Here is a 13,473-nt window from a genome sequence, read left to right as displayed (position 1 = left end):
TCATCTCTGGGAGTTTGATGATCTTATGCTGAAGGAGTTCATCGAAAATCTCAGCAACATCAGAATCAAGAAAGGGATATTTCTTTTCTTGCATCTCCTTTAATGTTTTCTGATTTGAACTTGCTCTAGAAGTCGTCTTTACACTTTGCTTCTTGATCACCTTTGTTATTCTTTATTATCAAATTTTGGTGATAAACTTACCCCATCTATTGGGTTCTTGCTTATCCTTTCCCCTTCGAGGGTCATGGATAGACGTTCCTTTCTTTCCAACAGAAGACATACTGAACTCCATGTCATGAGCACGAGTAGCTAACTCTTCAAAGAATTTTGGCTTAATGCCTTGCAAGATGTAGAGAAGCCCCCAGTGTATTTCTTGGATGCACATCTCTATCGCAGAATCTTTGCTGATGCTATCTTTACAGTTTAGGCTAGCATCTCTCCATCGATTGATGAAGTCAATGATTGGTCCATCCTTTCTTTGCCGAGTATTTGTGAGCTCTACCATGCTCACTGTACGCTTTGTGCTATAAAAGCGATTCAGGAACTCATTTTCCAATTGCTCCCAACTATCGATGGAGTTAGGCTCGAGATCCATATACCAATCAAAGGCATTTCCCTTTAGGGAACGAATAAACTGTTTAACAAGATAGTCACCGTAAGTTCCAGCATTATTACATGTCTCAACAAAGTGTGCAACATGCTGTTTTGGGTTCCTTTTGCCCTCAAATTGTTGAAATTTGGGGGGTTGATAGCCGGCAGGCATTTTGAGGATGTCTATCCTCGCACTGTAGGGTTTAGCATATGCGAGGGAGGACTTGGTGACAACATCATACTTTTCTTTGAGGGTCCCTTCAATAAATTCCCTCAATTGCCCAATCGGGATCATTCCCTCAGCAGAAACTTGTACCTCTTTAGTCGATAGTGTTTGTTTCACAGGATTTTCTATCTCAGAACCTCTGGAGACTTTCCTAGTGCATGGCTAGATTCTCCGTCTATCAATTCTTTCACTCTATCCACTATCTTATCAATCTAGCCTCTTGATTCTGAACATAGTTGGTCAGGCCTTCAATTGCCTTTGTCAGATTCGTAAGCTGCTCCTCCATAGACGAGGCATCAGCTACCATTGCCTGCATGATCACCGAAGATGTTGGAGAGTAACACGGATTATCACATAAGTTGATTTTTGAAGTACTTAGCTTATGTGGTGTAAGTGGATATGACGCATTTGTTGAACGACCATCGCTCTTAGCTCCAGAGTATTTAGAATCGGAATGCTCAAGTAGAGCTAGAGTTTTTTTCAGTGATTCGACCACACTGCTTCTGCCTTCTAAAGCACTTGCATTGGACTTGATTCCTTTTGAGGTTGAAGATCCAAAAACTGAATCTGGAGCTGAAGCGGACGACACTGGATGTGTTTTTTGTCCTAGAAAGCCTGCCTTGCTTCTTGTGAAAGCTCCCAGGCTTCCAAAAGTAATACCAAGGATGCTTTCTACTTCATCAGAGAACTTTGAATCTGCAGCCTTGGAAGCAGTTGATTGAGAATTGACCTTCTTGGTAGTCATTTCATTGTTTTTAAACTTTGAAGTATGAAAAGTTGAGATGAGGGGTAGAGATCGTCCCACTGGGCGTGCTAGAATTTGTTGGATAATAAAATTTCAAGACCGAAAAATAAATAATTCGAGACAAGAAAAATATCGCAACAATCGATTTTATTGTTTTCAATGCGAGTGTTACAATCTCTATGAATCTTCTGATTCGCCTTTTCAAATATAAATTCAAGAGCTTAAAGCTTGATCTTGAATTTGAACTTGATTTGATGGACTTGAGAGATTTGATCTTGACTTGTGCTTAAATTCAAGGGTTTTGGAGCTTACTTTTGAGTATTATGGTCCTGATCTTGAATCTTGATGAACTTGATTTGAATGCCTGAGCTTTTTCGAAAAATTGCGGCATTTGTCCACGAGCTTTCTCTTACTACTTGTTAGAATTCTGGGGGTCCTCTTTTCTGAATTATGAAAACCCTATTTATTGTTGTTGAAGGGGAAGAGTCATGATAGAGATAGACTTCCTTTGACCAATCAAATTCAAGTGACGTGGCACTTTTTATGAGTTTTTATTTCATAGGTCTGCTGCATCATTTTGACATGTGGCATGGTCCTATTGGCTCCTTCACTTGACTTGGCATGCTATGTCATTTGACACGTGACGTTTATTTGGACCTCTAGAATATGACAATATCTTGGGCTTTTTATAGCGGGCTCATCATTTGTAGCCTAAATCAATGGGCTAGCCCAATTAAATTGGACTTTAATTAAATTCATATATGTTTGGACTTAAATAATTAATCCAATTATATTAATCCGCAATATTTATTTGGGACTAATATATTTTGAATTTAATATAATCCGAATCTCGTACGAATTTAAATTTAATAAAATTACATCACCCACACGCACTTTGGAAGAAGGACGATGATCTAGTAAATTCATTGATAAGAAATACTTTATCAAAAAAATTGCAAAATAATTGAACATCTATAAATCTGCAATTAAATTTGGATGTATCTTGAATAAAAATAGAATTTTGAGGCATTTTTAGGTGTAGATAAGACTGTAGACGTGATTATTGAATAGAATCATATCTCGATTATCATCTTATATTTGTATCCTAACTTTTTTACACAAGTTTGTCTATCACCCTAAGTTCATACTAATTCTTGCTAATTGTCAATTGTTTTTGTTTACAGTTTTAGTCTATAATCATGGTTTATAGCCATAACCAACCTACATTTGAATCAATTGAATAATAGTTAGCAAGTTTTATTTGAATTATTATTTGTACCAATTTTTGTGGAGTACTATTTTGACTTGCGAAGTTCCTAATTTATACTAGTATGTTTTGTGCTCGTCAATGTACCACAATCGTGGACTTATGATATTATTTTTATACCATGCTTTATTTTCGAAATCATGAATTCTGGAACAAAATGATACATTTGCCTTCAGAAAATTTCTCGCGAAGTTTTTAAGAAAGACAAGAACTAAATTAAAAATTAAAAAATTATCTCAATTTATTCATCATATATGAAACATGATATTATAGTTTGTATATCTCATTGATTATTTAATCCTCATGTCATTAACAAAAAAAACAAATTCTCATATCATAATACTATCAATGATAACTTGTTCCCAACCAAACGATCCCTTACGTCTTATGTGAAGACTACTGTCACTTTCAAAATCCCCACCAAAGGACCCCTTACATCGTGGTCTCTTCTCTGGCTTTCTAGCTTGACAACGTCAAACATATCTAACATCGTTTCACCAATGAAAGTGATTGATTTTTACTTGTCAAATGACAATAAATGATAAGGAACAAATCTGTGTAGTATCTTTCGTCATGTTGATTAGCTGGTTTCGTTGCTCTAGTTACTCCTCCATCCACATTTATCTAGCTTTTGTTACTTCGTCTTGAATCTCCATCAATCCTGCTCCATTTCTTTAAGGACCCATTTGGCCATAACGAGTAATTAGAAAAACGGCAGTTCGGTGCATTAAATTCAGCTTTGCGCAAAGTTCGGTTGTTCGGAAAGGGCCGAATCACAAGGGTCCATTCTAAGCAACCTTAAACCTTTGTGGTCCAACTCTTTCCTCAGTCCGCGCATAGTGGGAGATTTAGTGCGGCCAAATGGGTCCACAAAGAGTATTCACTTTTTAGTTTTTCAATTTATTTGAAAATCAGTATTTGGCCATTTGATTTTCAAATTCAACTTGAAATTGTATTTTAAATTTGAACAATAGCTTTTTCAAATAGGTTATTACATGTTTTACAACTCACTTTTCAGTTTCAAAGTTGTATTTAAGTACATTCATGCATGAATATTATTCCAAATTTTCTTTGCAAAGAGTATAATTAAAGACAACATCTTCAACTTCAACTCCAACTTCTTAAATTCCTAAAAAAGTGAAAAATATCTGAAATCTATGGCCAAACGCCTACTTAATACTCCAGCTGTTTGTAAAATTGTGATTTTCCAGAGAATAATACATGCTCGCTTAATTTGGAAGCCACCAAGTTATTCGAAGCCTTTGCATCTTTTCCAACAATGTAAGGTCTGACCTACCATGTGCAAATTCATTCTATTACAATTCAAAGGTACTTGCTGCATTTTACCGGTTTGGTTACTAGTATCAAAATTATTACTGATTGTTTACAACAACCAACATACACGGTATATTCCCACAACATGAGATGAAGTGATTGAATCAGTTATATCTAAAATCAAACAGACCTGTAAACCTTTTGGATCAAGCTTAAAGAAAAGATCAAGTAACTAACCAGGATCACTATTCAATTTGGTAGCTGAAATAATGTTTGGCAGAAGTTTTAAGGAAATCTAAGATGGAAAAAACTCAAAAGAATGACAAGCAATGTCTTTAAACTCATAACTATGAAACAATGGAGGATATAGAACAGTAACTAATCTCTATATGATAAGGAATATCAATGTGTAATAGATGATGAGCCTATTTCAGTCATAGGTGGTGTTAAGTTCGGGGTAGAACCTTCAGTGGATGGCAGAGTCCCCGTATTCACTCTCCTAACTCCCTCGACCATCTTTACGACTTCTGACATTTTTGGTCTCTGCTCGGGCATTCTGGATACACAAGTCAAACCTATTTGTAACATCTCTACCATTTCTTCTTCTATGTTTGGATACCTCAAAAGCTCCACGTCGAATACTTCAGCAGTCCACTCCTCACGAACGACAGAATGTACCCACCTGACTAAGTGGACAACCTCGTTAGTACCTGTGGCATGTATAGGTGACTTTCCAGTGAGAAGTTCAAGTACTAGGACGCCAAAGCTGTAGACATCAGTGGCTTGAGACACTTTTCTTGAATCTGTAACTTCTGGAGGTTGATAACCTGCAGCTCGCATGACTGGTGGAACAATTGGACTCATTACAGTTGCCAAGCCAAGATCAGAAATACAGCCAAACCCTTGGGAATTAAGGAATATATTTGAGGATTTTATGTTCCCATGGACAAGCTTTCCCCCAGACTGTCCGTGTATATAAGCAATGCCTCGAGCTGCACCAATGACAATTCGTAGTCGGGCTTCCCAGTCCAGAGGAATTCGATCAGCAGACCTCTTTGCTGCAATTACAGACTGCATCAGATACAATGATAGCAATACTTGAAGGTGCAGTTAAGACACTATCCACCTAACAATGATGAGAATTGACTATAATGCCAGAGCAAAGTTTTCGAGCAACACTATCCCCACCTGCACTTAGACTTGGCCTAAAAGTGGCATTTAGATATGACTTCACAACACCTATGCTGTCCTATACGCTATTGTCTATTGATGATAAAAAATATCAACAGGACAACAACAGCAGATACTCTATTCTCTTGATGCAATTCTCCATCCTAATTCACTCAATGGTAATTGGTTATGCTAGAATTAGCCTACAATCGATTTCAAATACTACTGCACAAGACACGTCATAGCTAAAAATCATCTGTATTATCTTTTTGGTCCTGACAATCAGTTCTCTATGGCTTAATTCAAGAATTTAAAAGCAGGAGTAGTAGAAGTTGGGTGCGTAACATACCATGCAGCATCAAAGATGCACTCCCTTGCCTGTAGAAATCATATACCATGAGCTTCTCATCCTTGGAATAGTAGTATGCCCTCAGTGGAGCCACATTCTCGTGCCTGATATTGCCAACAAGCTCCATCTGCTGCTCAAAATCTTTTCTTCCCACGCTCTCCTTCAATCTCTTCACCACAACTGTGTTAGAATCCTCCAAAGCTGCCTTATATGTAGTGCCAAATGTTCCCTTTCCAAGCACTTCTGCTGAAGCTCTCAACAGATCTTCAAGGTCGAATGCAAGATTACAACCCTCAAAGAATGCAAGATTCCCTTCTCCATGCTGACTGCTGGAAGCTCCCTTCCTGACTGCAGCTTCTTTCTTGACTGATTTCTCTGTGTCCCCACTTTTACCCTCTTTCTTCGAATAGCGAATAATCAGCACTATAGCTACTACCAAGAAAATTAAGACACATCCTCCGATAACGATCCCAAGTATTGCAGGTTCACGGAGTTTAAGCGATTTCTTTTTTGGTGGGACACTTGGAGGAGCAACTGGAGGAAACGGAAGTGAAGAATTTGCAGGAGAAAGCCGGTTACCAGCAAAAGCTGAACCAGGAAATCTTCGAAGAGAATCAGGGACACTTCCAGTGAAGTTATTGTTGGATAGATCTAATACTTGCAAACTAGGGAGATTGAGATCAGGAATACTACCAGAGAATGAGTTATTAGCAAGAACCAGAGCAGTCAAATGAGTCGAGTTAGATATTGAAGAAGGTATACTCCCACTAAAATCATTATTCGACAAATTCAAAACCGAAAGGCTTTTCCAAGCAGAAAAATCAGCAGGCAATGGACCTTGAAAGTTATTGGACTGAAGATAAACAGAAGTAAGATTTCCAAGGTTTGCAAAATCCGAAGGCAAAGGACCACTAAAACTATTAGACCTTAAACTCAAGATCTGAAGAGCAGACAAACGACTAAGAGTGTTTACAGGAATCGAACCACGGAATCCAACTCCAGGCAACCTGATTGCTATAATTCTTGATTTGTCATGGTTGCAAGTGACTCCAATCCAAGAACTACAAGCAGAAGTTGTACCATCCCAAGTCAGATTGCGCGAATGGCTAACATTATCAAGAAAATCAAGAAGTGCTTGTTTGTCTTCAAATGGTTCACTACTTGCTAACCAAAACAAAGCTGCATAGAATAAAACTGACAAGAATTGGAACTTTGTGCCCATCCTTCTCTTCTTGAGCTAAACTACAAAGGCATCAACTACTAGTAACAGCAACCTTCATATCTACAAGAATTTCAAGAAACAAGAAAAATGGAATCAGAAACTGAAACGGCATGATGTTCATTATTCACTATAAATAATTACTATTAATATCAGAAAAACCGTTTCTTCGGCATAAATATATTCAATTTATAAGGCAACTAAAGTTACGTAGACAGTAAGAAGACCTTTTGTTTTTTTTCGTCAACCAAGCAAACTAAGTAACAGTTAGGTTCCAGCACACAGCACAGCTAAATAAAACAAGAATTAGGTACAATTTCCCCCAGTTTTCAATTTGGGCTGCCAGAAAGTAATACTACACAAAAAATAATGTTAATCATGTATGAACAGTATGATTTTCCGTGGAAAGGAGATCAGATGAACCCTCGACCCTACTTAGCTCCGCCACTAGCCAGAAAATGAAAAATAATAAAAAGGAACTAACACAGATTTCACGTTCTTTACCTATTTCCAAGAACAAATACACAAAAAATGCATCTGGTGCAGTAAAGCTCCCGCTCTGGGCAGGTTCCGAGAATGCCAAACCATAGGGGTTTATTGTACGCAACCTTACCTTGCATTTCTGCAAGAGGCTGTTTCCACAACTTGAACCCGTGACCATCACATGACAACTTTACCAGTTACTCCAAGGCATAACACACATAAAAAGACTGATTTTTTAATGATTTTCTTGATCTTAAAGCAAAGAATGCAGAATTTGAACTGTCAGCAATAACAAAAAGAACATTGTAATGAACCTGAAGTGCAATACCCAGATGGCCAAATTGCAAGAAAACCTCACAAAATTCAGCAAAATCAGAAACTGTATAGTATAGCAGGTATCTTACTTAGGAAAAACAATTCAAATACTTGGTAGATGAGGGGTAACGTAGATGAAAAAGATGGGAAGTAATAAATGTAGAATTAAGTAGTTAGCTAGGGGGAAGAGACAATGATTAATGAGAAGGGGGAGGTGGGTGAAAGGGGTAGTAGGAGACAGACAATAAATGATTGAAAGACAGTCAATTTGAAGAAGAAAGCAAGCAAGCAAATTAAGAAATGGGGCAATGGGGGCAAATTATATTTATATGTGTATTTGGTTTGCAAAGTAGCGAAAAGAGTGGGAAAAGCACGTGGAGACAAAAGTGGAAACTACTACTACTACCATGAAGAAGAAGTTTACACACACAATTCTTTAACAATTTCTCCTATCCAAAAGTTGTGGTCCAGTGGTCAGTGAATTGATCGAAAATTATGTAATATTTGATTCAAATTTTAATTAAGATAAAAATATTAGGTGATTTCTTATTATTTATAGTATCAGTCTTGATATAGTTAAGTAATTTCTTGGGGAGGGTGCACGTGGTGCCAGTGGGGCAGGGAGCACTAGAACAGCATTATCCACCATTTCCGCCATATTTTGAAGCTGTTCAGTAAAGAAAGACACAAGATTACAATTAGGAAAAAGAGAAAAAAAAAAGGAAAGGAAACTCACCACTCTTAATCACGTACCCCATGTTAGTAAAATCTAATTGGGTGCATCTTTATTAGGTACTACTAACATTTAGGGGTGGTTTGGTACAAACACATGTTATCCATGAATTAACAATACAGGGATTTGCAGGAATTAGTAATACAGAGATTATTTTTTATCAAGTGTTTAATGTATTATATTAAAACATAGATATATCATGTATTGTGTTTGGATTTAAAACTCTACAAAATCTCTTTTATAACTATACCTCAAATTTTTGGAGGATTTTCTACTTTATTTAACTAGTCAAATTACTCACCCTTTGCATGATCTTATAGAAAAGTTAAAATATAAATAATAATTTTTACTTTGCTTAGTTGAACATTTATTTTTTTCCAAAAAAAATTGAGTCTATTTGATCAAGAAAAATTCAAAACAACAAATAATTGTTATATTATACAGAAATAATTTTTAAAAATGCAAAAGTACATTATATAAAAACATCACGGATCGTTGATAATACAGTTTTAGATTTTCAAATTATATATTTGTTTGACAATAATCTTTTCTATATAAATTAATCCATTTGTAAATTAAACAATTATAGAATAACATAAATGTAGTTCTCATTCGACGCTATAAACCAATATAAGGAAGAAAATGATATTTAAGCATTTGATCAGCATAGGCAAAGAAAAAAGTGGTTGCAAATTAATGTAACATAACAATCAAATTTTTAGTGATTAGATTTAAAATGGAACTAAAAGAAAAAATTCAATAAAAAGAATTGAGGGGTAGTTAAGTTATTTAATTCTCTTATCCATGTATTATTATGCCATGGATAAGTAATCCCATGATTTCTTAGGTATAAGATAATACACCATATGGTGTATTAGTTATCCATGGATAAGAAGAGATTAAATTAAGTTGTGCGATCAAACAATATATTAGATTAAATTAGATTTTAATACATCAATTATTTTAAATAATACATCCTATCAAATGTTTGTGACACTGTGACTTGTTTAATTAGGGAACAAGTTATGAAACAAAAATGGCACATTGGGCCGTAGCTCAACTACAATTACGTGCTACTTTAATCCTTTCTAACACCATCTTCTCTTCGTGGTTGGGTTCAACTAAAGTATGAATCAAAAATTCAAATTTTAATATTAACTTCATATAAATATATAATACTTGATTTTCGCTCGAACGTCAGATTTAACTCACGAAGAGAAGATTATCCAAGATTCAAGTGTTACTAAGTTAAATTGCTGAAGTTAGTCCAAACACTATTGTTTGCAATAAATTTTATAGTATAGAAAATAAATTTCAATCAAAAACAAAAATAAAAGAAATAAATTTTTTTATTAATAACGATATGAGTACAAATCTGTTCTTTTTTCTTGATTTTTTATGTAATTCAAGAGCAAAATTTTGTGAATTCTGTGAGAAGAATTCAATTTTTGTTACAGGTTTTAAAGACTACTTTACCCTAAATCTATTTTGAAGGTTATTCTACCCTAAACTCTAACTCTTGCCTGTATAAAGGGTAACATAGTCTTTTAAAAAGGCATCTCAAAAAAATCTCATATATCATGAGGATATTCATATAGAAATCATGATGTGAGTGGATTCTTCTTGAAAATCAAATACTACCTACGTTCAAAGAATACGCTTCTAATGACCCTCGAATTACAAAAAAAAATTAAGAAAAAGAAATTAATCAAGAAAACAAATCAAATTATACCCGCATACTTATTAATAAAATTCTTATTTTTTCATATTTTTATTTATTTGTACTTCAAATTTATTTTTCTATCACTATAAAATTTGTTACAAACAACCATGCTTATAGTAAAAATATTAATTCTTCACATACTTTTTAACTATGTAACATTAATTTAAGTGAATTTTTAATCCCTCCCTAAATTAGTGTGAAGTCAAAAGAGGGATGAAGCATATTGACACGATTCCTCTTTTGTATTTGTTGGCCTAACTTTGACAATTAGGCATGTCCCATAATATAAACAATATGTGACATATACCTAGGATGGTGGCAAATATAAAATAAATTGACTTTCTTATTTTTAATTATCACGCTCGTTTCTCTTTGTCTTTTTACTACCCGATGATGATGAAAAGATTTAATACATTTTTTGGCCTTATTTTATTGAAAAAATTGCATAAGTCAATACCATAACTTTTCTATATCACTTTAAATATCATTTTATTAAATATATTATAAAAATTCCTTCTAACTCATAAAATCCTAATATTTGCTGATACATTACAACTCACCCTATTTTTGTGCCTCCTGCTCCTTAAAACTCGCCCAAAATCATGGTAAAATATCTGACAAATTTATCAATTCAACAATTACAATCGTTATCATCCACTACTTCAACTTTCAATTACAACCTCCATTAACTTTTTTCCTCAAATTTATTTGGAAGTTAATTTGTTTTCATAACTTTTTTAACAAATTTGTTAATTTGTTTTCAAATTTACAATCGTAGTTAATTTTTTTCAAATTTTCAAATTCTCCATTGACAATCATGTTAATTTGTTTTCAAATTTACAATTTTCATTAACTTTTTTCTTCAAATTTATCCGAATATGAAGAAGAAATTACGGGAGGCTACTGGTGGTAGTCATAAAGTATATTGTTGTATCTACAAAGTAGAAAAGAAAGCAAGTTACAAAAAGAAATCATTTATCAAAGGTATGAATTACATGTTTTGAAGTGAATCCGATACATAAGTTTAATGCACTGAGACATTGCATGCTTTCCAATACATAATGAAATTTACATATGATTTATGTTCTTTTTTAATATCTGATACATTCACTTTATTGAGTTTGATAAATAGTTCTAAGGCTTCTGATACATAAGAGACATTGCAGGCTTTTTGATACATATTAATATTTGTATGTGTTTTGGCTCTTGTAAACCTGATGCATTAATATGCCGAGTAGATATATCTGATTTTAACGACATATTGCATTATTTTATGATACATAATAAGAAATTGCATGTAATTTGGGTTAGTTTACACCTGATACATTCAACATACTTGTTATGATACGTAAATCAATTTTTAAGATATATATCATTATATTTGATACATACTAAATTTTGAAATTGTTATGAATTATTTTGCAACTGATATATTCAAAATATTGGGTACAACTGATACATATGTATTGTATTTATAGTTCATCTAAAATTACATATTGTATCTTATGTATCATCATCAATTATATGTTTTGGATTAAATACGTATAAATTTTTCTGACATTTTTTGTTGATTTAGCTTTGTATTTTGTGCATATTTTGATTTTAGAGCATTTGGGAGAATTATGATTGGAGAATGTTAATTAATTTTAATTATAAAGTTGTTACTAATTTTTAGGGATTCAAGAGACATATCCCAATCAAAATCTCATTAATTGCTCTATCATTTAATTCCATATCATTATTTTCCTTTTTTATAGTCAATTAGTTCGATAGTTATATATCTGTCGGTTATGTATCAAGACCAAACTTATGTATCATATCTAGATATTAAGTAATTAATATAAAAGTTGGGAGAGAGAGTAATTAGATAGCAAAGTGTTGGTATTTATGTTGTTTACTCTATTTTATTTTGCACCTTTGTGCTGTTTGCCACTTTACTAAAAGAAAAGAAAAGAAATTGACATTATTAGGGCGTGATCGGTATAAAAAAATAATTTTCTAAGTTTCTCATATTTGGTAAGTTAAAATAATTTGAAAATAAATTTTCTATAAAAATAAATTCCTTAAAAATGAGAAAAATTATTTTTCTAATAGAAGTATGAAAAATAAATTCTATAGGTAACATTCCAAGTTGATTGTCTCCTCCTCATACACTCACCACCTCCATTCTCACCCTTTACCATCATATTCTCGAACCCCCATTGCTACTCCAATCTCACTCTTATAATATTTAACTAGATTATATATAAGTACTTTTGAATGATATTTTCTAGATAGTTTTTGTTACATTTATCACAAATAAGTCTTCCTCGATCATAAATTCTAACATAACTAAATGACATAGATCATGGATGCGTAGCATGAAAATTACATACGATATAATCTAAGAATGTCTATTTTCAATTGGTCCTACTAAAAAATAAGTCATGGTAAAAAATAATGTGATCACTCTATTTCTATAGAGATAACCTCAAAAAACCTTAAACTAATATTCATAACCTGAACTTTAAACTAAAAATCAAATTGTATCTTTATAAACAACATTCAAAAGGTTACAAAATCTCACCTGAACTGAATATTGTGAAATAACATGACACTCAAATGAGCAGTGTGCTCATGATAGACCTTGAGTAATAATCTCTTAATAAGTGAATTCACAATTATAGAGTTTGTACCAGTATTTCATAACCAAATTTTTTTTTTCGTCAATGAGTTTTAACTTACTAGAGATTTACTAAACTCCGGTCGTTATTGGAATACAAGACTGCTAACTTAATATCACAAAACAATTTCAACTTTCTTTTAATTTTATTCATATGCGCAGCCAATGACAAAACTTACAGTCATATTCCATAATGAGATGTCACATTATATGTAAAAACTTAACTCAGTCGTGGCTCAAGGTGTGGCTAGTAAAGTTTTGCTTTAGTGACTCAAGGGTGAGGTTAGTAAAGTTTTGCTTTAGGGCTTCAAAATTTCAAGGCTTCAAAAAAATTTAACTATTAATTTTATAATTTTATTTTTTTTGACAATATTGAATATAGTAAAAAAAAAATAATTATCATCATCCAATGAAAATATTTTAAAACTTTGAATTAAACTACTTAAATCTTTATAATAATAAATAGTAATATGCTTACAATAACATCTAAGGTAATATACTGAAAATGCATAGTTAACATATTATTAACTTGATCATTTCTTATTATTATAAATAATAATATTACTATGTGAAATATAATACTATGCTAAAATAACAATTATGAAAAAAACAAGAAAAAAGCTATAAATGTTATAAATGTATTTACATTATAATGAATGTCTATTAAAATCTACTTTGATATCTATTAGGATTTGAAGCATCTGTCTTTTACTCA

General features: G+C 33.0%; 1 protein-coding gene across 5 annotated transcripts; it reads right to left on the bottom strand.

Moving 5' to 3' along the window:
• Positions 1-4,333: 4,333 nt before the first annotated feature.
• On the bottom strand, positions 4,334-8,099 carry LOC107863179 (probable inactive receptor kinase At4g23740). 5 transcript variants are annotated; one of them, XM_016708993.2, is made up of 3 exons: positions 7,640-8,099; positions 5,624-6,905; positions 4,334-5,162 (listed from the first exon to the last, which is right to left on the bottom strand). In XM_016708993.2, exons 2-3 carry the CDS (start codon positions 6,843-6,845, stop codon positions 4,507-4,509), a joined length of 1,878 nt encoding a protein of 625 aa, XP_016564479.1. In that variant the 5' UTR covers positions 6,846-6,905; positions 7,640-8,099; the 3' UTR covers positions 4,334-4,506. The 5 variants fall into 5 exon arrangements, with proteins under 5 accessions (XP_016564479.1, XP_047265362.1, XP_016564480.1 ...); XM_047409406.1 differs by having other exon boundaries at positions 7,347-7,997; XM_016708994.2 differs by having other exon boundaries at positions 7,654-7,997.
• Positions 8,100-13,473: the final 5,374 nt, after the last annotated feature.

This window comes from Capsicum annuum, chromosome 3, assembly GCF_002878395.1.
Source record: "Capsicum annuum cultivar UCD-10X-F1 chromosome 3, UCD10Xv1.1, whole genome shotgun sequence".
NCBI lineage: Eukaryota > Viridiplantae > Streptophyta > Magnoliopsida > Solanales > Solanaceae > Capsicum > Capsicum annuum.
The sequence above is the reverse complement of the archived record's forward strand: the minus strand, read 5'-3'. Positions and strand labels throughout refer to the sequence as shown.